At 44.4% G+C, this 23564-nt stretch overlaps 1 protein-coding gene across 1 annotated transcript in view; it reads right to left on the bottom strand.

Annotated features, from left to right (window-relative positions):
* ME1 (malic enzyme 1) overlaps positions 1 to 21566 on the bottom strand; it is a 388415-nt gene extending 366849 nt beyond the window's left edge. The window contains exon 1 of the mRNA XM_073626879.1: positions 21278 to 21566. Within this exon, the coding sequence (XP_073482980.1) occupies positions 21278 to 21394 (117 nt within the window). The 5' untranslated portion in view covers positions 21395 to 21566. The remainder of the gene's footprint in view (positions 1 to 21277) is intronic.
* Positions 21567 to 23564: the final 1998 nt, after the last annotated feature.

Genomic DNA, 23564 nt, shown 5'->3' on the forward strand with positions numbered 1-23564 from the left:
ATTCCGTCCGGATTGTGGGGCCGGCTGTAGGCCTCTGCAGTGCGATCACTGACCCTGCTTGTCTCCTCCGGGTCCCGCCGCTTCCCACAGCTGGATGGGTCCGAGCGCAGAGCACTGAGGCCCCCCCTCCCGCCGATCGCGGTACTCGAAGACGGGGATCGCGAGCACCCCGCAGGCCTCAAGATGGCGGAATGCCTCCGAGAAGTGGAGCCGGCCGAAGGCCTATTTCAGCTCCGTCGAACGGCCGGCCTCTTCAATAACCCCCGTCTTTGCTGTAGAGGATGCCCGGCACCACTTAGGGAGCAGTGTAGTGTCAAATACTGGTCTTATAAAGCAGGATTACTCCGGATTATATCAGGACCGGCGGAGCTCCTCTGGAACGCGTCTTGCTCCTTGCTACATCCGGACACGCCCCCCCAGCAGGATTTGTTTTGACGCTAGTCAAAGCTCTTGTCACTAAATAAAATGGTTAGCTTACAGTTCTGTTTGTTTACACCTTGCTTTTGCTTTGCCTTGCTTCGGCTTTGCTTCAAAAATTATAACCTATGTAGCTTTAGTGGTGCTTCAAAGCATCTTCAAAACCTCCATAGAAGTCTATGCCAAAGCTCGCTTGAAGCCCCACTGAAGCCCCACTGAATCCTCATTAAAGCCCTACAAAGCCTCATTGAAGCCCCACCAAAGGCTCATCGAAGCCCTATCAAAGCTCCACCAAAGCCTCATCAAAGCCCCACCGAAGCCTCATCGAAGCCCCCACCAAAGCCTCATCGAAGCCCCACCAAAAGCCCCACCAAAAGCTCATCGAAGGCCTATTGAAGCTCCACCAAAGCCTCATCAAAGCCCCACTGAAGCCTCATCGAAGCACCAAGCAAAAGCAAGGTGTATACAGGACTATAAGCTAACCATTTTATTTAGTGGCAGGGGCTTTGACTGGCATTCATAGAGCTTTAACAAAGCGAAGCCATGTTTTGAAGGAAGTGTAAACTAGCCCTTACTGATGCAAAATTGTTTGTTCTGTTCATGTATGAAAAAAATTTTGGAGGTTGTCCCTTCAGAAATTTTAGTTTGCAAAGTCTGAATTGCATGTCGAAAGGTGTGTACACACTATACCAAAATCGATTGATCGTAACTCGTATGGAAATTTTTTCATAGTGTGTAACCCCTTAACCAAACACTGAAAAAAAAAGTTTGGTCCATATTTATTTAACCGTTTGCTTACCGCGCTTTAGCCGAATGACGGCTACAGCTCGGCTCGATAGCCCTGGGAGGACGTACATTGATGTCCTCCCAGAATCGCGCTCCCATGCACCCCCTGGGGCGCGTACCCGGGAATATCCGTGACCTCACGGATCACGGTAAATGGCTGCTGACAGCGGCCGTTTACCACGTGATCACTCCGTCAAATGACGGATCGATCACTTGTAAACAAACCGGCGACATATCCGGTTCATCTCTCCCCTCTCTGTACCGATCGGTACAGTGTGAGAGGAGAGGGGAGAGATCAGATGCTGCAGCTCTGTGGGCAGGATCTGTAGTGTCCACAGCGCTGATATCTGACAATTCCTGCCTCATCCAGCCATCCATCCATCCATGCTCAGCCATCCATCCTCATAAATACTCAGCCATCCATGCTCAGCCATCCATCCTCATCAACACTCAGCCATCCATGCTCAGCCATTAATCCTCATCAATACTCAGCCATCTATCCATCCATGCTCAGCCATCCATCCTCATCAACACTCAGCCATCCATGCTCAGCCATTAATCCTCATCAATACTCAGCCATCTATCCATCCATGCTCAGCCATCCATCCTCATCAATACTCAGCCATCCATGCTCAGCCATCCATCCTCAGCAATACTCATCTATCCATCCATCCATACATACACAGCAATACTCATCCATCCATCCATACTCAGCAATACTCATCCATCCATCCATCCATCCATCCTCAGCAATACTCATCCATCCATCCATGCTCAGCCATAACCAGCCGTACTCAGCCATACCCAGCATACACAGCCATACTCATTCATGCTCAGCCATCCCCATCCATGGCTCATTCATCCCCATTCATGCTCATCCATACAACATCAGTTCTCATGCATTCCACATCCATGCTGCTAGAGTGCCTCACAAAAGTGTAATAGGTAGTCAAATTAGATTTGACATTTATGCCCTTAGAACACCTGATGGTGCTCCCTGCATGTTGGACCCCTCTATGTGGACAGGCTGTGTAAAAGTCTCCCACATGTGGTATCGCCATACTCAGGAGGAGTAGGAGAATCTATTTTGGGGTGTAATTTTTGGTATGTACATTCTATGTGTTAGAAATATTGTATAAATGGACAACTTTGTGTAAAAAAAATTTTCTTTACACATTTTCCAAAAACTTGTAGAAAAAAATGACATGTTCAAAAGACTCATTATACCTCATAGATTATACATTGGGTTATTTTCTTTCCAAAATGAGGTCATTTTGGGGGCGTTTCCATTGTCCAGGTGCTCCAGGGCCTTCAAAAGTGTAAGAGGTAGTAAAAAAATTATATGTGTAATTTATGCTCAAAGAACGCCCGATGGCGCTCCCTGCATGTTTCGCCTCTGTATGTGGCCACACTGTGTAAAAGTCTCACACATGTGGTATCGCCATACTCAGGAGGAGTAGCAGAATGTGTTTCGGGGTATAATTTGTGCTATGCATATGCTGTGTGTGAGATTTTTTTTGTAGTTTTATATTAATATTATGTTATTGTTTTAAAAGAAGGAGATTTAAAAAGTACAAAGAAAGCTTCACAGTTGCGCACAAAAATTTGGAAGTAATCCTGAGAAATACCATAATCAATAACCTTATGTCTGGGTAAGAACCATAAATAGGAGGGAACCCAAACACCCAATGATAACCATACAGATCCCAGAAATCTCACCTAACATAATAGAAAATAGATATCTCCAAAACCTAGAATCAGGAACCAAACAATGAAAAGCAAAAAAAAAAAAAAGAAAAAAAGAAGGAAAAGTAGAAGGGGGGGGGGTACGAAGGGTATGGGATACAGGTAAGAGAAAGATAAGGGAAAAAAGTGTAATAAGAGGTAATCTCCACCCAACCCAAAAATGACAGATCTAAGATGCCCACCTTAAGAAGAGAGAATGGCTTGAAACTCCTGAGAATTACAAAATGTAATCCAGGCAACCCAGGTCATAGTATGTTTATCCAACCAATCGTGCCAGAGTTACACTTTAACTCTGGACTTATTGGTTAACCCCCTCAGATCCGCACTATAGCCGAATGATGGCGACAGTGCGGACCTACTTTGCCGGGAGGCCGTCAATAGATGTCCCCCCCTTTGCACGCTCCCCGTGCGCCCCCTGCAGGGCGCAGGCGGCACACGCTGTGATCACCGAGTCAATGAGACTCAGGTGATCACAGATCGGAGTAAGGGGCCGATCCCAGCCCCATAACCACGTGATCAGCTGTTAGCCAATGACAGCTGATCACGTAATGTAAACAGAAGATCGGTAATCAAGCCGATCGCCGGCTTCTGTGCAAGGGACATCGGACCCGAAGAGGAAGAGGCACAGCCACCTCATCTATGCCAACCAGGACCGCCTACCAGTGCCACCTGCCAGTGTCCGCAGTGCCACGAATCAGCGCCCACCAGTGCCAGCAATCAGTGCCACCGATCAATGCCCACAAGTGCCACCTATCAATGCCCACCAGTGTTGCCAACCAGAGCCTCATCAGTGCCACCTAGCAGTGCTGTCTATCAGTGTCACCTACCATTGCCGATCAGTGCCCATCACTGCCACCCATCAGTGCCCATCACTGCCACCCATCAGTGTCCATCAGTGCAAGTTATCAGTGCCACCTATTAGTGCCCATCAGTGCCACTTCTTAGTGCCGACCAATGCCACCTCATCAGTGCCCACCAGTGCCGCCTATCAGTGCCCATCAATGCACCTATCGGTGCCCATCAGTGCAGCCTCATCAGCGTACATCAATGAAAGAGAAAAAATTACCTGTTTGCAAAATTTAATAACAAAATATAAAACGGTTTTGTATATTTTTTTTTTGGTCTTTTTTAATTGTTTTAACAAAAAAATAAAAAACCCAGAGGTGATAAAATACCACCAAAAGGGTATGGGCATGGAGTTCACAAGAGCTTCACAGGTTGCCACTGGAGTCCTCCTCCACTCCTCCATGATGACATCACGGAACTGGTGGATGTTAGAGACCTTGAGCTCTTCCACCTTCCATTTGAGTATGCCCCACAGACGCTCAATAGGGTTTAGGTCTGGAGACATGTTTGGCCAGTCCATTACCTTTACCCTCAGCTTCTTTAGCAAGGCAGTGGTCATCTTGGAGGTGTGTTTGGGGTCGTTATGTTGGAATACTGCCCTACGGCCCAGTCTCCGAAGGGAGGGGATCATGCTCTGCTTTAGTATGTCTCAATACATGTTGGCATTCATGGTTCCTTCAATGAACTGTAGCTCCTCAGTGCCGGTAGCACTCATGCAGCCCCAGACGATGACACTCCCACCACCATGCTTGACTGTAGGCAAGACACACTTGTCTATGTACTCCTCACCTGGGTGGCGACACACACGCTTGACACCATCTGAATCTTAGTCGTCTTTAGAAGAGGCTTCCTTCTGGGACAACAGCCATGCAGACCAATTTGATGCAGTGTGCGGCGTATAGTCTGAGCACTGACAAGCTGACCCCCCCACCCATTCAACCTCTGCAGCAATGCTGGCAGCACTCATACATCTATTTCCCAAAGACAACCTCTGGATATGCACTCAACTTCTTTGGTCGGCCATGGCGAGGCCTGTTCTGAGTGGAACCTGTCCTGTTAAACTGCTGTATGGTCTTAGCCACTGTGCTGCAGCTCAGTTTCCGGGTCTTGGCAATCTTCTTATAGCCTAGGCCATCTTTATGTACAGCAACAATTATTTTTTTCAGATCCTTAGGCCTCTTTCACACGAGGTATCTGTATGTCCGTTTTTAATCCTTCCGCTTTCGGATGAAAAACGGACATATACATGTATGTCCGTTTTTCATGGTGACATGCCCGCTGACATCCGACCCGCTCCGATCCGAAAAGTGTAACGGAGGAAAACCCTACTTTTCCATCCGTTTTTGGATCGGATCGGGTGACGACGGACACTACGGTCCGTCATCATCCGATCCCCCATAGGGGAGAGCGGCGCTCTGACAGGTCCGTCGCTGCACAGTGTACAGCGATGGACCTGTCATCTTCCTGCTCAGCGGGGATCGGCGGAGCGATCCCCGCTGAGCAAGCGGGTGTTCACGGGGCGGATCATCACTGATCCGCCCCGTGTGAAAGAGCCCTTAGAGAGCTATTTGCCATGAGGTGCCATGTTGAACTTCCAGGGACCAGTATGAGAGAGTGAGAGCGATAACACCAAATTTAACACACCTGCTCCCCATTCACACCTGAGACCTTGTAACACTAACGAGTCACATGACATCAGGGAGGAAAAATGGCTAATTGGGCCCATTTTTGACATTTTCACTTAGGAGTGTACTCACTTTTGTTGCCAGCGGTTTAGACATTAATAGCTGTGTGTTGAGTTATTTTGAGGGGACAGCAAATTTACACTGTTATACAAGCTGTACACTCACTACTTTACATTGTAGCAAAGTGTCATTTCTTCAGTGTTGTCATATGAAAAGATATAATAAAATATTTACAAAAATGTGAGGGGTGTACTCACTTTTGTGAGATACTGCAATATCGAAAAGTCAGGACACTCTTATGTAGGCCACCTGAACTTTTTGGGGCTTACCTCTGAGGAGACTATTATTTGCTAATATTCTTGAAAGCAGATTTAATAACTGTGGGGCAATGTTAATGTGATAGTATAGTGACATTTTACCTATTCAATAGAATTATGTATGATCATAAATATGCAATATAGATATTAATACACTAAAAGATCTTCAGCACCTGGTACAAGTTTTGCCTATAGTTCTACTTTAAACGCAAAAAAATAGTAATTGTATTTGATACTGCAAAACTGACTAATCAAGACAGCTGACAGGTTGTCATACTTTAGGCCTGTTTAACACGCCCTGAGCAGGCGGATGATGGGTCCGTCTCAGCTCACTGTGCAGAGATGGACCTGTCAGAGTCCGGCTCTCCTCTATGGGGAGATTGGATGAAAACGGACCAATGCTCCAGACGGATGGAAAATAGGGTTTTCATCCATCTGGATTTCATGGGCAGGATCAGATTGGATATCAGTAGACATGTCACCACTGACATCCTCTGCCCCATAGGGGTGAATGGAGCGTCTGATCAGGTTCGCCTGAAAAACTGACAGGCGGACCAGATTGGAAAGCCTGTGTGCAGGGGCCTTACTGGTTTTTGTACTTTCCTAGTAAGTTACCTAATGTGTTTTAAATGGTTGGATTACCCAGTAAAACACTGGTGAGTATTATAGAACTACAGTAGGCAAATAAGCTAGTAGAGAAAAATTAGAAAAATCGTGTGCCTGACAACTGCATAAAGATACAAATAAGCTGCAGTCAGCATTAGTATGAACATTGTTAGCAGATAAGAGCTGTTATCTAAGGTACAAAACACTAAGGTCAAGATCATGTCAGTCATTGAAACTACATAAGCAAAGGTTATTCTAGTAATGCTTGTTAAAAGGAAAGCCAGGCCAAGCTTTGTTTTGCATCTATACAGCAAAGAAAATGGGACCTGATTTTTTTTTTAATTCATAAATTTTTAGATAGCGTGCCACAATTTTGAGCACAAAATGGCCTTCTAAGCACATGAAGATGTGGTCACCACACATTAAAGCATTTAGCAGCTTCAGAGATATAGGCTGCTTAAGGCTACATTCACATCAGAGCGCACAGAAGCACCACGTTTTGCGTTGCACATTTTAGTGTGTTTTTGGCGCTTTTTTTTTTTTTTTTTTTACTTACTTGAATGGGCTGTCTGTCACTCAGCAAATACGCAAAAGAAGTTCAAGTACCAAATTTTGTCACTGAGCCATGCATATCTGGGGTGCCATTAAAAAATAATTGCACTATAAGAGCATTATGACTTTTGGAGATCTGTGAACTAGGGATTACAAATCCCATCTGCCATTCATAGTTTTCAATGGAGCACAGGTGTGGTTTTCATTTTCTTTTTGCAGTATGAATGCACACATAACTATTTCACAAAATTTTTATTATGCCTTTAAAGTAGATCTAAACCCTAGATGGCAGGGGGTGTGGCACTGCATGTGGAGGATGACCCTTGTGCAAGACTTAAGATAGTGATCAGCAGGACAAAGTGCGTGATTGCAGAGAAGAGACTTGACAGGAAGTAGGGGATCAAACATCTGATTGACAATGATGTCACCAATAGGGTTTGAGGTGGGCCCCCTAAGTAGGGGTAGTGGAGCTGGTGTCATTCATTCATTAACCAGCTGCTACAGTGGATCAGAACTGAAATGGAACAGGCAGGTGAACACGTCACAGGTCCAGTACAGTTTGTATTACCCAAAGAGTGCATCTCAAACCTCCCTCACAGGCAGCTGATTGGAAGTGGGGCTCAGCTGCTCGACAGGAGTCTGGTAGTACCAGGAATATGGTATGAGGGACCCTAAAATTGGGTGCACGTGGACCTTGGCAGAATCTGAGAGGGCAGTGAGCGAGGTGCCACAATCTGCAGGAGGGCTCTGTAGTGTTCAATGCATGAAAATTATCAAATTAACATGGATCTGCCAGATTTTGCCATAAAGTATTTGCCATGTTTTTACCCTGGGAAAGGGGAAGAATGTGTCCTTCAGAACCTAATGAAATCATAAAAAAGTCTTACTATGTCATCATAGCCAACATAATGAATCTTCTGCTATCATTCAAGTTTTTACATTGCCTTTTATAACCCAGTTCCCCAAATTATTTTATAAACTACAAATTAATTTGCCCCATGAGAACAGAAGTGCAGTATTCTTTATTGCAAACATTTTACTTTTTAAAATTAACTTTCTGTTTTAGAAAAATTGTGCACAGAATGGGAAGTTCCCCAAGCAGCCTCCTTCTACATTCACATGCAGATAAACTAACTGCTAAACTAATCAGAAAAACATCCACTGCGTACTGCAAGACTGCACAAATTGTTTCCTGAGAGGGGGTTCTGTAGTATATCTTGGAGAGAATTGTTAACAAAATCTACGCATATAAGTACTCCCCAGCCCTTCTATAATGAATGTTGTTCATTGCAGGAATACAGAGGTCACTATGTGCTGTGGAGGTGTATTTGTTGTAAATGCACAGATCATGTCGTTTGTGCTGTGTGAATAGAACTAGGGAAGTTCGTGATGATACAGCATCTTCCCTTCATATGCACACACTGCCTAATAAACATGCTTACGTATCAGCTGACTAGAACATAAGGGCTGGACAGCACAGTGGTTTATTATAGACATGGCTTTGTGTATTCTGGATGTGTGCTTTTGTTTAAAAACTACAAGACGTGCAGAAAGATGCTCACAATGCAGCAATCTATAACCATGCTGATGTATGCGTGATTTAAATCATGCTAACATAGTTATATTACAATTCAAAAGGGCTATTTATGACCAATTTGCCCTTGGTACTTCTCTTATTTTTCTAAAACAGAATCACACCATTAGGGGAATAAAAAGTCTGGCTGTGCTAGATTCAAATATCCCTGCTGCCTGTTTTAGTAGCTTTACAGATTCAAGTACTTGATAATAGTGCTACTTTTACCAAGTGGAACTATTACTGCACCAGATTCAAAAATAAAAGATAACGAAACTGGGGTAATGAAGACCAAATATAAGTTGTCTTATAGAGACAGGCAGAGTGCCTGTCTCTGTATGCTGTGTAGAAGGGTGGCATGTTTGGTGCCACTGGCCCCTCCCCTTATGTCACTGGCTTTGTAGGATGCTGACAGTGGATGGAACCTGATGGGGAAGCTGCAATACTAGTTCCCCATCAGGTGTGTTCTCTCCTTGTGACAGATAACAGGCAGTGGGCGGATTCTAGCAGGCTGTCATTTGGCTTTTGTCAATCGAGTGAAACTGATGAGAAACTAGTGTCTCAGCTTCACCATCATGTTCTGCCACTCAGCAACAAGACTTTGTGATTCTGCTCTGTCTGTGTGACAGCTGCAGCAACGGAGGGGGAGCGCAATGGCACTGAGGATGGAGGGTCCTCAGTACTTCCCCATGTGTGGTGTTTGCCCCAAATTCATGTACCGTTTCCAACAGCTATATTATTCTGTCATCTGCACCAACATTCTAAACACTATGTTTTATGTTCTCTCCTCACTGAATTGCAAAGTGTATTTTCATGCGGGGGAATTGCCAATGTTTATACTTAGTGCTCAGGTAATAATGTACTAGATTGCTTGTAATATGTACTGTATATACACTGAGTGTCAGTTTCACTCTGTGCTCAATAAAGTGTCCTTCTTGCTATAGGGAGTCCATGTACTGCATGTGCAGCAGCACTTAGACTTGGAGGGGTGAGAGGGAGCACCTTGAACTAGGGCTCTGTTGCTTTGCAGAGTGTTGTCGGTCAGGGGGCACTTCTTTACTGTATGGTGGTGTGTCACGTACCTGGTCTGAGGCGGATTTAATAAAAGGGCTTCCCTTGCGGCTAAGTGCCAAGCACCCCTGAAGGTGAGAACAAGGAGTACTACACTCAAAGAAGCATGGGTGCCATTTAGGTAGATCTGCTGGAGGAGGCTTGCAGCACAGCAGAACTGGATAGCTGTCATCTGGTCTGTCAGGGCAGATTGCAGGACCTCCTTATCCCCAGGTGTGTAACAGAACCAAGGCAGCGACCATAGGCAAGGTGGCACCCAAGGAAGAAGCAGAAACAGGCAGGCAGGACCGGACTGAAGAGGCGGATTCAGGATGGGAGCCAAAATCAAACACAGGAAGGCAAGCCAGAGAGTATGCAGAAGGGTAGTCAGGATCAGGCCAGCAGAGACATCCAGAGGCAAGCCGGGTCGGTAACAAGTAATCCAAAGAATGAAAGAAGTACTGGTAGCAGAAGATCATCCAAAGTCTAAGTGCAGCCACTGATCTTATATAGAGTGTTTGGCACCAGTTCTTGTAGCAGGTGTGCATGAACATGCACCAGTGTGAACATTCAAACGAGCATGACCATGTAAAGTATTGGCAACTATGCCAGGTCTTCCTCAGCACCTGCAAATTTTTTTGTTTTTAGACCCCTTTCACACTGAGGCGTTTTTCAGGTGCTACAGCGCTAAAAATAGCACCTGAAAAAGCTTCAGCTGCAAACCCAGTGTGAAAGCACAAGTGTTTTCACACTGGGGCGCTGCGCTGGCAGGGAGTCAGAAAAAGTCCTGCCAGCAGCTTCTTTGCAGCGGTGGAGGAGTGGTGAATACATGGCTCCTCCACTGCTTCTCCCCATTGATACCAATGGGGCAGCGCTGCTATACCGCCGGCAAAGCGCCCCAGCAGCGGCATTTTGCGGGCGGATTTAACACCTTTTCGGCCGCTAGCAGGGGGTTAAAACCTCCCCGCTAGCGGCCGAATAGCTGACGCCCGGGGCAGCTCAGTGTGAAACGGGTCTAAAGCACATACTCATTTTTATTCTGAATAGCACCCTGACAGGGTGATGAGGGATCAGTGTGCCTTCACTGTCTAGTCAGGCTTGAGTTGGTCCCTGACCAGGCTGTGTTGCTTCTTTGCAGTGTAACTTTAGGCTTGCCATACACTGATAAATAATTTGATAGAATCCTCCATCCAGGCTATACAGCATATTCTAACAATTGCCAATTGTTTGCTAGACAATTTTCTGCCCCGTTCCTTTGGTTTTTCAATTGGGCGGGAGCAGCTGCAAAGCAAATTGTGTATAGCTAGCTTTTAAATTGCTGATTCCTACCCCACTCTGCTATCTGTTAAAGTTCTTGGATCCTAGTTCAGTGGATCTCAACAACTAGGCTGTGGCTTATTGCCAGGCCCCAACGTCTTCTCTCCCAGGCCTCCAGCCAGCTGCACATAACCTCCCCCACTTTCTCCCAGCTCCCCAAGTTTCCTCCCAACTTTGTGCCCCCGGTGTCCCTTAGGCCACCTTAGAGCTCTTAGCCTCCATAGCGGCCCTTGGCCCCCCACAGTGCACCTTGCCTAATGTAGAGCTTCCAGCCCTCCACAGTTCCCCCAACCTTCTGCAGTGTCCCACAGTGCCCCCCCAACCCGCCACAGTGCTTCCTAGCTCCCTCCAGAAGCCTCGTCCCCTACAGGGCCACCAAGTCATCTACAGAGCCCCTAAACCAGTGATAGCGAACCTTGGCACCCCAGATCTTTTGGAACTACATTTCCCATTATGCTCAACTACACTGCAGAGTGCATGAGCATCATGGGAAATGTAGTTCTAAAACATCTGGGGTGCCAAGGTTCAACATCACTGCCCTAACCCATGCCACAACACCCATCTTTCCCAAAAGTGACACCCAACACTACCCATAGGCTTTCAGCATTTCAATACATGTTTTGCACTCCCATACCTTTTGGTGTGGGCAATAAACATTATTCTTTACTGTTGGGACACGGAAGGCATTGGAGGAATTTTCCCAGTTCTGGTCTCAAAAAGGACGATACATAGAGTACTGGTAAACTAGTACAGTTAGTAACATTATAACATTAAACCTGATCTTCAAAATGCAGTTTTTAACTATTCTAATTAACATTAACTAAGCTGAGTTAAAATTAACCTGTGCTTTGCCCATATAGGGCAAAGCAACATTTCTGCTTTATTCTCCCCTCCTCCCTAGTAGCACATTTTCAGCTCTCTTTCACTCCCCAGCCAGTCTATTTACCCACTGAAAGCAGGTTTGCCCAGCGCTGTCACAAGACATGGGTGTTATGCTCACCGTACCTGGACGTATCCAATATTTTCATTGTTTCTGGCAGCTAAGTGAAGCAGCAGTGCAGGAGAGAAAGAGCAATACAGTATGGAGTTGATTTACTAAGGGCAAATCCACTTTGCACTACAAGTGCACTGCAAGTGCAGTCGCTGTAGATCTGAGGGGAAGATCTGAAATGAGGGGAAGCTCTTCTGATTTTATCATCCAATCTTGAACAAGCAAAAATTCTGTTTTTTATTTTCCTTGCATATCCCCCTCAGATCTGCAGCGACTGAACTTGTAGTGAAAAGTAGACACATGCATTGCCAAAAAATTTGTTCGTTTTCATTTCATTCGTTTGGTTTTTTTTTAGTTTTTCGGGTCATTCGTTATGATCGCAATTCGTAAATTCGTACATTCGTAAATTATAAAATTCAGAAATTCGAAAACCCGTAAATTCAAAAATCTGAAATAACTGTTAAATTATAGGTATTGTAATTTCCCTTTCAAATTTGGCTGTTAGTGAACGTAACGAATGCGAATTTATCCGAAGTTACGAATTATGCGAAATAACGAATGCCGCATCTAAACAAATTAATAATAATAAAAAGTTTTTATTATTATTTATTATTATTAAATTCATTACGTTCCATTCGTTTAGATACGACATTCATTATTTTGGATAATTCATATCTTTAGATAAATTTGTATTTGTTACGTTCACTAACAGCCAAATTTAAAAGGAAATTACAATACCTATAATTTAATAGTTAAGTTATTATTAGTTAATTATTATTTCAGATTTTAAAATTTTTGAATTTCCAAATTTACGAATGTACAAATGTATGAATGTAAGAATTTCCGAATGTATGAATTAACGAATGTACAAATTTACAAATGTACTAGTTTATGAATATTCGGAAAAATTTGTTAAATGGGTTTCCATTAATTCAGATATTTCCGAATTACCGAATTTGTCGAAATTCGTTAGAAAACTAATTTGGAACGAAAGGAACTGCACATGTCTAGTGAAAAGTGGATTTGCTTTTAGTAAATAAACCTAAACTATGTGTGGGAGGGGGCAAAGCATAGTACTGTCTGTTACCCTACACTGATGACTACAGTTCAATTGAACAAGATCCTAAAAATGCACCAAAATGTTACTACATGCATTTTACATGTAGGGTTGCCAACTGACCTTTGTTGAAAGAGACCTGTGTTGATAACCATTTGTTCAAGTTAGACATGCATCTCTCCCCATGCAATTCAATGGGAATGCAAAAGCAGCTGGAAGGAGGATAAATGCAGGTCAGAAGGAGGTCATCTGCTTTCATATGGCGCTTTCAGTGAACTCAGATTTCAGAAGAGTCTCAAAATGTGCTCATATGCACGTGGAATGTACCTAAAACAAGCTGCAATGGCCATCAACACAAGTCCTTGTTTTCATGAAAATCAAGCAATCCCATTGTTTCATTTTGCTGAATGTGCAATCCCCAGATAATGAAAAACATAAGCTGCGAGTATGCAGAACACTAAACGGATCTGCTAATAGTTTGTCCAAGTTTCTATCTGTATTTATTTTTTTTTCCCCAAGCTAATGACACATCAGATTCCAACTCTATTTCTTTGAAAAAAAATTTTGGCACCCCTATTAGACTAGTGTCTAATGTGGATAAGCTCCGGCAGTAAAAAAGCAGGATTTTGAAAATGTGAGTTTTTTTTAAATGCATGCACTTCTAGTTTTTAACCATGTGCAGTTTATAGAGAATGCTTTGGCTACCACAGCAAACCCCATTTTAAAGTTTCTAGTTACTGGCTATCATGCCAATTCTCTGGCTTTACTATACTCTGAGCACAACAGTGCTAAACAATTTGCAGTTTCTAGAGCAGCCTTTTTCAACCAGGGTGCCCAGGCATCCAGGGGTGCCTTCAGGTTTCTTTAGGATTGCCTTGGGAAAATGCCTAAAAATTGCCCAAAAACTGTATGCAAGCCAGTGGGAATAAAGCCTGCCTTTTAGTTACACAAAGCCACGGGTTTTCATTGTGCACCATTACAACCTCCAAGCCGGCAGCATCCTAACAACCAGTGACGTTGGGAGTCTTACGTGTGTAGATATTGCTGAGATATATACAGCTAGTTAGTTTTTTACATTTTAGAATGGGGTGCTCTGAGATTGTGCAGAGTTTTGAAAGGTGCCTTGGCTGAAAAAAGGTTGAGAAACACTGGTCTAGAGCAGCATTTGTCAAACTTTTTTTTCAGTACACTTTAAAAGTATGCAAAATCTCAAGGCACCCCAAAAAATATAATGTTATGTAGCACCCTCTACCTTAGGTAGGCAGGTGCTAGGTGTAGGTTTTGTGTAAGCTGCCAGTGCAGGTAAATTTATATATATCAATATATATAATCCAATATATGCTGTGAGCTAGGCCTGTTTGTTTTGATCTGGGGCAGGGGTCTGGTTTAGTATAGCAGTAGGTGACTGACATGTGCTTCAGCTCTTGGGTGCCTCCTATGTTTCCAGGGAGAAGGTTCTGGAAAAGGGGCAGGGCAGAGAGCGGGCAGAGAGCTGGAGTGACATGGGGTGTATGTGGGAGCTCTGACCCAACTAGGATTGGCAGGGGGCAGGCCACCTTCAAATACCCATGGTCAGCCTACTGGGGGGAGGAGTTGTTGGCTGGGTGAACTGGATGATGGAGTGTTAGACTGTCGTGTTTGAGGGAACCCCCTCTCGGGGGGGGGGGTGTACCTCAGGCAGGGAGCTCGAAAGCTGGGAGGGAGCCTCTCCTTTTCTCCTTACACGGTCACGGTCAAGGAGCTGGAAGGGCAGTTGGTCAACACGTCCGGAGTAAAGTCATTCAGGAAGGATCCAGGACAGGTGTCGGTGAGTGGAAAGCACAGTGGAAAGCTCTGGAAGAGACATGCCAGGTAGAGCCAGAGGGAGATACTGTGGGAGTTTTGTGTCAAGTCGATGCAGCCAGGAGGGAGGGCAGGATTTGCAATCAGACTTGCTGAGATCAGTAGTCCTTCTTCACATTTATTCTTCTGAACTAAATCGGTTGCTACCACAGAAAGGCGGTACTGCAGACCCCTGCCTACAAAAGGCCATCAAGTAATAAATACTGGGACTTATTCAGAGTGAGGCCTAGTCATGGTGTGGCAGAAGACTAAAGTTGGACAGTGAAGTAAGTGTTCCTAAGTAGTGTGCTGGAGGAAGTGTGCCGAGGAGAGGACTGTCAAGTTTAAAGTTAACCATCTTTTGTTCTGCTGAAGAAGTATATGCGCAGTTACTTTCACTCTGCTGAGAAGTGTGACGCAGCTACTTTTATTCTGCCAAGCAATATTGATCCTATGGGCATCCCATGTCCCTTTTCCTCAACCAAGTTTAATCCCCTAATAAAAACAACAAAAACAAGCAAGAGACTGTTCATTGACTGAGAAGCGTGTCTAATGGATGTCTGGCAGCAAGGTGAAATGTGTGGAAGCTGCAACACATAGCAACCCTGCGGGACCAGCGCTACAGTTATGTTATGTATAAATGTTATGTATCAATGGGAAACCTGAGCCTGGGACAATGCGCACAACCGCTCTGATGAAATTACCTTTACACCAGAAGCCCCCTTCACATAAGAGGTTCTCCAGTCACACCAGAGGGGCCCCCATCACAGAGGCATCCAATCACACAGTTCCCTCTAAACATTAGCGTCCTACTTTTTGGCTCCATTAGGGGGAAGGAGGTGGAGCAGGTCTAGAGGAGGGACACTTCCATCCTCTCCTGAATGCTGGAGGCGGCCCTTGTTCTGTATGCTGCGTGTAAGGCCTGGTTCAGACCTATGCATTTTTTAGTGCATTTTGCAGAAACGCACTACATTCTATGGTTTCCTATGAGACATGTTCACATCTATTTGTCTTTCACCCGCTCCATTGGTGTGTTTTTGGTTGAATAGACTTCGAACGGACACTTTTCAGAAATGCATGTAGTGCGTTGAGATGCGTTTTGCATTTTTTAATCTTCCTAACAACAAAAACATCTCCCCTTTAAAAAACAAAAAGCATAAAAAATGCAAAACACATAAAAAAAAAAAAAGTGTGACAAACGTGTACAAAAATGCAAAATGCACTGCAGAAATGGATCAAGAGCAAACTGCATAGGTGTGAACCAGGCCTAATTCTCAGTATCTGTCCTTATTCTGTATGTACTGATGCTGCACAGAAGTACTTCTTTTGTCCTGTACACTGGGTATAATTCTTAGTATCTGTTCCTATTCTGTATGTATGGACAATGCACAGTAGCACTTCTCTTGCATCCTCAAAGTGACTTTTGGCATCTATTATTTGCTAAGTGCTCTGCACAAATTCCAATGTCTGCTTACCATCTCCTTTTTTACTGTGTGCAAGTCCTCTTTTTAAGCCACAACAGTTTAGCTATAACCAGTTTTGCTGAAGTGCGAGCACTAGGGTCCTTGATTTGAATCCCAACCAGGAAACTAGCTGCATAAAATTTGCATGTTCTCTCGGTGCTCCTTGAGGCAGGGACTGATGTGAATGTACAATATGTAAAGTGCTGCATTGTTGCTATTTAAATGCCTGTAATACATAAATAAATAATACCCTCTAAACTGTTCTACCAGGTAGCCATCTCTGTATGAAGAATATCAGTACATACAGTATATTCTAAAAAAACAAAAGGTAAACTGAAAAGATTTAGTTAGGCCATTTCTAATTTGATGCTAGTGTAGCCGGGTGCTCTGCCGGCTCTGCACCCGCTCTTCCACGCGCCCCTCGGTAGCCAAGAAAAGTAAAATAGTGGGAGGTGGCTCTGTGGAGAGATGCAGCTGCTCAAAGGACACCGGGAGATGTAGTCATGGGGAGAGCGCTGTATAATGCAAAAGGATGGGGCGGCAGGACAGACTACCCAGGATCCTTTGCTGACTCAAAGGAGGAGAGAGCAGGATTTGCCTGGGCAAAAATTTCACCAGAGAGTCAGTGCAGTATGGGGAGAGCTAGTGAGAGGATGTTATTGCAGAGACTTTTCCAGAGAGAGAGAGGGACTGAGCCGCTGGGGAGCCATTGCTGTGTGGGCAAGATTTCACCAGAGAGTAAAGAGCTGTGACCTGAGTTCAGAGGGACAAAGCCACTGCCAGGATACAGACTTTGCTGTGCTACAGAACTCAGTCACCCCAGGCAACCCAGAGTGAGCGGACATCTAACCACAGGCATCACTGCTGCTGTGTCACCGATGAAAGGGCCTCGCGGCCATGACTTGTTGCTACCATTAGAGACTGATGCCTTAGGAACTAACTACTCAGCCACTCCATAGATCTATTACGGCCTGCAGGCCTTCTTGACTGTCCCCAAGCGTGTCATTGGGCCCCAACTCTGGCTGGCTAAATAGACAGGACTAAACTAAAGTTTGCCCTTTAACATTGCTACCTAGAGACCCTTGCTTAGTTTAAGTGGTACCTCTCCGGGGATGCTGAATCATACCTTAGCCACTCCATTAGAGTGCACTCTAAACCAGTTGTAATACTACTGTAAAATTATTCATATTGCAGTTAATGTTTTATGCAGGGCTTTTTTTCAGAGGGAACTTGGTGGAACTCAGTTCCACCACCTTTGGTGCCTGCTCCCCACAATCACTTGTAAACACAGAAGTCTGGTTTCTGTGTTTACAAGTGACAGCTCTGCAATCTGTATGTAATGTAATCCTGTTATTTAATGCCCCTTTAAGACCCTCCTACTGTTTTCCTGAAATTTGACTGACCAAACCCACTTTTGTGGGGTCGTGGTTAAGTTCCAGCACCTATTGTTTGAGAAAAAAAGCCCTGGTTTTATGTACATTTATTGCTGAATCTGCTGATTCATGTATTGAATCCAGCTTAATGGTATAGAACCTGATTCTAAGTTACATTGGCATGCCAATTGCTCTGTTAAACAGACTGTGTCCGAATTTACTTGCTGTGTGCTCATTTACATTCACCCTACCATTTATTCTAACCTGAATTCATATATTGAGAATATCTCACATTGTAAAGCATTGCGCAAACTGTTGGCGCAAGTTAGGGTTGCCACCTGTCTGGGATTCACCCGGACAGTTCGTGTTTGGAATCATGTGTCCAGGTTTCAAACTGCCTGAACCCCGGACACATTATTTAGACTGGATTATGGCTTCCCAGCAGGTTTGCTGGCTTTAGTTGTCTAAGCCAAGAGTGTCTGTTATGCCCCGTACACACGAGCGGAATTTCCGTCGGAAAAATCTTGGATGGTTTTTCCGATGGAATTCCGCTCAAGCTCGGCTTGCTTACACGCGGTCACACAAAAGTTCTCGGAACTTTTGACCGTCAAGAACGCAGTGACGTACAGCACTACGACGAGCCGAGAAAATGAAGTTCAATGCTTCCGAGCATGCGTCGATTTTTTTTTTGCGCGTCGGAATTGCATACAGACAAACGGAATTTCCGTCATGAACTTTTTCCGTCGGAAAAATAGAGAACCAGCTTTCAACCTTTTGCTGGCGGAAATTCAGACAGAAAAAGTTGGATAGAGCATACACACGGTCGGAATATCCAACTAAAAGCTTCCATCACACTTTTTTTGATAGAAATTTCGACCGTGCGTATGCAGCATTACACTCTTTTTCACACTGCCCAAAGCCAGCACTAACAATTCCCCCCCCCCACACACACACAGATGGAAGAGGAGAGAGAGCTCGCTCTGAACACCTCCCCCCACCCCTCTGTGTCTGCCAACACTCTAATCCCCAGCACTGTGCCTCAGGAAAGGAAAGTGGGGGCCGGAAATTTGAAGTTCAGCAGCCTCAGATACATCTGGATGAGAGGTACTGACTGCCAAGGGGTAAGTGAGCTCACCATCCTTCTCTCTCCTGCCTCCGAGTGAGTACCCTAAAGAATATCAGGGCTCTCAGAGCACCCCTTACATCAGAGTTCCCCTTTACACCAGAAGTCACAGTGTTCCCCCCTACATCAGAGTAATCTCCGTATATCAGAGTTCTCAGTGTTCCCCCTTAAATCAGGGTTCCCAGAGCATTCCTTATGTTAGAGTCCCCAGAGTTCTCCCTAACATCAGAGTCTGCAGAAATGTTATTTAGTTGCAAAATAAATGTATAGTTTATACATTTATACTATAAAAAAAAAGAATTGCTGTGCTCCGCTAAGGTGTTCAGGTTTGACTTGAAGAAAAGGTGGCAACTCTAGCTCCAGGGCCGACCCTACCATGGGTCCCGGTGGGACCATGGGACCCGGGCGGCAGGTTCTGAGGGGAGACACAATAAAGCCCCGGAAGACAGTGGCAGAACTCCCGCCCGATCGCTCTGCTCCACCCGCCCCACTCCTTATCCCACTGTGAGGGTGGCTCAGGCGGCATCGTTGCTGTTAGAGGTAATGGCAGGGCACTCGCTGCCATACCCGCACAGCGGACCGCCACCCATCCTCTCCGCGGCTCCCCTCCATTGCTGTTGACATTTCAGCACAAAAGAAGGTTAGCTGACGGCCAACAGCGTGAAGGGGGAGGAGCTTCCTGCTGTGCATGGAGACCCCATGTTGAAAGAGGGATCGCTGGAGGCACGGCTGACACTGAGAGCAAGTAAGTGTCAGCGCCATTGATCTCACCCCCCCACCCCTGCCTGTGGCTAACCCCCCACCACCCCTGCCTGTGTCTAACCCCCCCAACACCCCTGCCTGTGTCTAAACCCCCCCCCCCACCACCACTTACTCTCCTCAGCACTCGGCCTGCTAAAAGCGGGAACCGAAGGAGGGAAGACCAGACAGTGCCAGCAGAGGAGTGCCAAAAGAGGAGAAAAGTGACTTTTCTGTGCAATATAATTACAATATCAGTATAATCACTTTTTAAATGAAAAAAATAGCCTTTAGTATCACCTTAACTATATACAGTAGTATACATAAATACATTTATGTAGAAATTACGTAATTACACCTTATTTTTATGTAGTCCCTGTGAAACTTTTCACTATATGACTAAATAACGCACCTTCCGGTGTACAGGTTTTATACCATCAGCCTTTTTGGCATTATCCCCATTTTCTCCCTGTATGGTTCACTCAGACCCCTTTCACACTGGGGCCGCAGCCGCATTCGCGGTAAAGCGCCGCTCGTTTTAGCGGCACTTTACCGCTGTATTTGGCTGCTAGCGGGACGCTTCCATGTGCCATGTTGCCGCGCTTCTGAATTGTTTTTCAGGCGCTTCGGAAGCGATGCCTATTCATTCCAATGGGCAGGGCGTTTTGGGAGCGCTAAATACAGTGCTCCCAAACCACCCCAAAGATGCTGCTTGCAGGACTTTTCGGAACGTCCCGCAAGCGCACCGCCCCACTGTGAAAAGTCACACTTCTTCAATGAATGGGAGGCAGTTTTTGCTTAGCAGAGGCTATTTCCAGCGCTAAAGCGCCTGAAAACTGCCTCAGTGTGAAAGGAGTCTTACAAAAAATGGTGTTACAAGTTCTCTACATGCTGAGCTCATAATGAAAGTTCATACACCTACTGGGACTGCGTCCATGGCTAGATAAGCGCACAAGCACTTTGAAATATGCATTGTATAAGGCCTCATGCACACTGGGTATTTAATTTTTTCCTCTGAATATCTTTTAATCCTGGCAGGAAAAAGCAGCTTGAAAAACGCACCAAAAGCCACGTATTGCACATGCGTTTAGGCACATCAAGTGTTTGAGCATTTATGGATTCCATTTGCCAGAATATTAATCTATTCTGACCATCGGAATGAAAGAACACTTAAGCGCAAAATGTGACTGATGTTTAGATGCGTTCAGATGCATTTATGTACAGCAGGCATTTTTTTTGCACAAAAGCCCCTCTTCTGAATGCTCTGGTGATGCAAGCGCTCCTTTTCTAATATGCCTGTAAACGTCTAAAATGTGCATGGACACATACATTAGGCTAACATAGAGGTGCTTTTACAGGCTGAAAACCCCCTACCAAATGCCTTTAGAAGAGGCATTTCTACGTTCTGTTTGCATGAGGCCTAAAGAACATGTTGCATCTGCAAATGACAGCAGGAATATAAATATCCCGTTTGAAATTCAACCAGAAGTATGTCTCGTTTTTCTTTCACGTTTCCATTCAGGAAGACTGAATGACTGAAAAAAAATGAATGAACTTCACATGGGAATGGCACATTTGTCACTCCGTGTTTCTAAAACAGTACAGAAGATAAATAATGCCATTGTTCTGAATATAAAATGAATAGATATAAAAAGCAAGCATGGTAAACAAATGCTTCTAATTAGTGCAGGCATTCAAAACCATATGACAACAGCAAGTTAGCCTAAGTGCAGGCCAGGAGCACAGACACAAATGCCTCAGAATTCACTCCACTACTGGGGCCTATAGTGTTCACAAAGCAGCCAGCCCTAATTACCTTGTTAAGGTGGGGGTCCCGGGTTATGTCATAGCCTCTCTTCCTGGTGTACATGAAGGTCTGGCTGTCATGCTGCTCCTTCCCTTCTTGGTCTTTATTTACCACCTGAGAAGACATTGCTGGTACTGATCCAGGGAGAAAGCAATGCTAATGAATTGCTCAGATGTAGAAAAAAAAATGTGACTGCACTGGGGCTTTCTCTTTTGTGAGCGGTTCAATGGCTAGGTGTGTGTTGACTGGTGCTAGTACTGGCAGAGCTGGGAGGATCAGCTGACAGATTGTATGTGACATTAGAGGACAGGAGGAGGGAAGTGCTGAGTCACTGGCACTAAGATAAAGTGCTGAGCTCCAGAAGCTTGCTTCGCTTTTTCCCACTTGTAAGCTGTAAACTTTTATAATACTATTTTCTTCATGCCATGTCATCATTTTTTGCCAGGAACTGTTAAGCTGCAAGCTCCGTTCCGATGGAAAAGTGACGTGCAGCTCTACAATCCTTACTTTGTTAAAGACAGCACGTAGAGCAGCCCACAGAATTCCTTAACACATGACACGTAATGAATATTTTATTTATTTTATTTATTTCAGCTACTTATATAGCGCCGTCAATTTATGCAGTGCTTTACATATACATTGTACATTCACATCAGTCCCTACCCTCAAGGAGCTTACAATCTAAGGTCCCAGACACACATTCATACATATACTAGGGCCAAGTTTTAGGATCCAGGATTCAGGATCCAATTAACCTACCAGCATGTCTTTAGAGTAATGTAATAGCGTGGTGAATAATCCTACGTTATAATTGCAGGGTGGCAGCAGCTGTAACTATTGTTCCAGAAAATGCTGGATGCACTAAATGTGACTTACTTCATGTATCACTGTACAATGATAAAATGGGCTGAGTAATCTACAACTGGCCAGATGTGGGTAGATCCTTTGCCGGTTATAGCAATCCAAGTACTGTATCATCTTCAAGAATCTTCAACAGCAGAAAGTTACATTCAGCTACTTTCAACAGTTATATTGTCTCAGAAATTCAGACTGTCCCTTATAAAGAAGGAATGAATAGAACATAGTCATGGTTAAACCTGGTGATATTGGTCTCAATGGCACTACGTATACCATACCGTGTCGGGGGTCAGGTGTTCGCATGACGTCACCCGCGGCCATCTCGTTCACTATCAGTTTCGTTTGTCCACCGGCACTCAGACCTGAGTGCCGTTATATGTAAGTGCAACTTATCTTTTTTACCTTAATAAAAGATTGAACATACAGAGAGCATTAAATCGCTTTGTTATCTCTTTCCACATGCCATATTATGTTGACTGAGACGCATCCTGGAGAGGCTATGTCCGGAGTGTTTGCCTGGATTGCTGTGTCAGCTACACTGACTCTCGCTGTGTGACCTGTTTCAGGTCGAATTTGGGAGGTGAGAGGCCATCTGTGTGCGGTGGAGGGATCACTGACACCCGTCTTTGAGATTTGTTTCCTGCGTGTCACTTGCACTTCAATTTGCTCGTTTATCTACACCAACACCACTTGTGTTTTTATCAATTTATGGACTCTTATGAATTGCGCAGCACTTTATTTACTGATGTTTATATGAGGTTTTTATTGAATTAGCGCTGGATACTCTTTTTTGTGTTTTTGAATCCCATTGTAACTGTTATGCTGTATGTATTTGTAAACATTACTTATGTATATTCAATAAAAACTTTTGTGGAAGAAAAAAAAAGAAGGAAAGAAGAAAGAATTGGCTGCACATCCAGAACTTCCGATTGCCATTTATTTTTTTTCACAAAGATAATACCAAAGACACCAAACTGTGGTCACGTAGTTTGACCACAGTTTGGTTTACTTGACCACAGTTTGGTGTCTTTGGTGTTATCTTTGTGAAACAAAATAAAAGTCAATCGGAAGTTCTGGATGTGCAGCCAATTCTTTCTTCTTTCCAAGTTTCCCACGGAGGCGGGCCTGGGCTAGCACTCTGCAAGATACTCCAATCAGCCTTATCTTTATACACCTGGCGCAGCGGTTCTTTTTCTTGTACCCTTATAAAGAAGGATGGACTATAACCACTAGGACCAGAGCAATTTTTACATTTCTGCTATGGACCTGTTTATTCGCCAATAACTTTGTCATACATTATACAATTTTCTTGTACAATTTTCCTTTTAATTTGACCAAAGGTCAAATCTAAACACTTTCAATTTGTATGCAATCAAGCAGGCCCTTATACTACATAGTAGAAGGTAAACCTAAAGGAAATTGAATAAGAAGATTGTAT

This window comes from Aquarana catesbeiana, linkage group LG04, assembly GCF_042186555.1.
Source record: "Aquarana catesbeiana isolate 2022-GZ linkage group LG04, ASM4218655v1, whole genome shotgun sequence".
In the NCBI taxonomy this organism is placed as follows: Eukaryota; Metazoa; Chordata; class Amphibia; order Anura; family Ranidae; genus Aquarana; species Aquarana catesbeiana.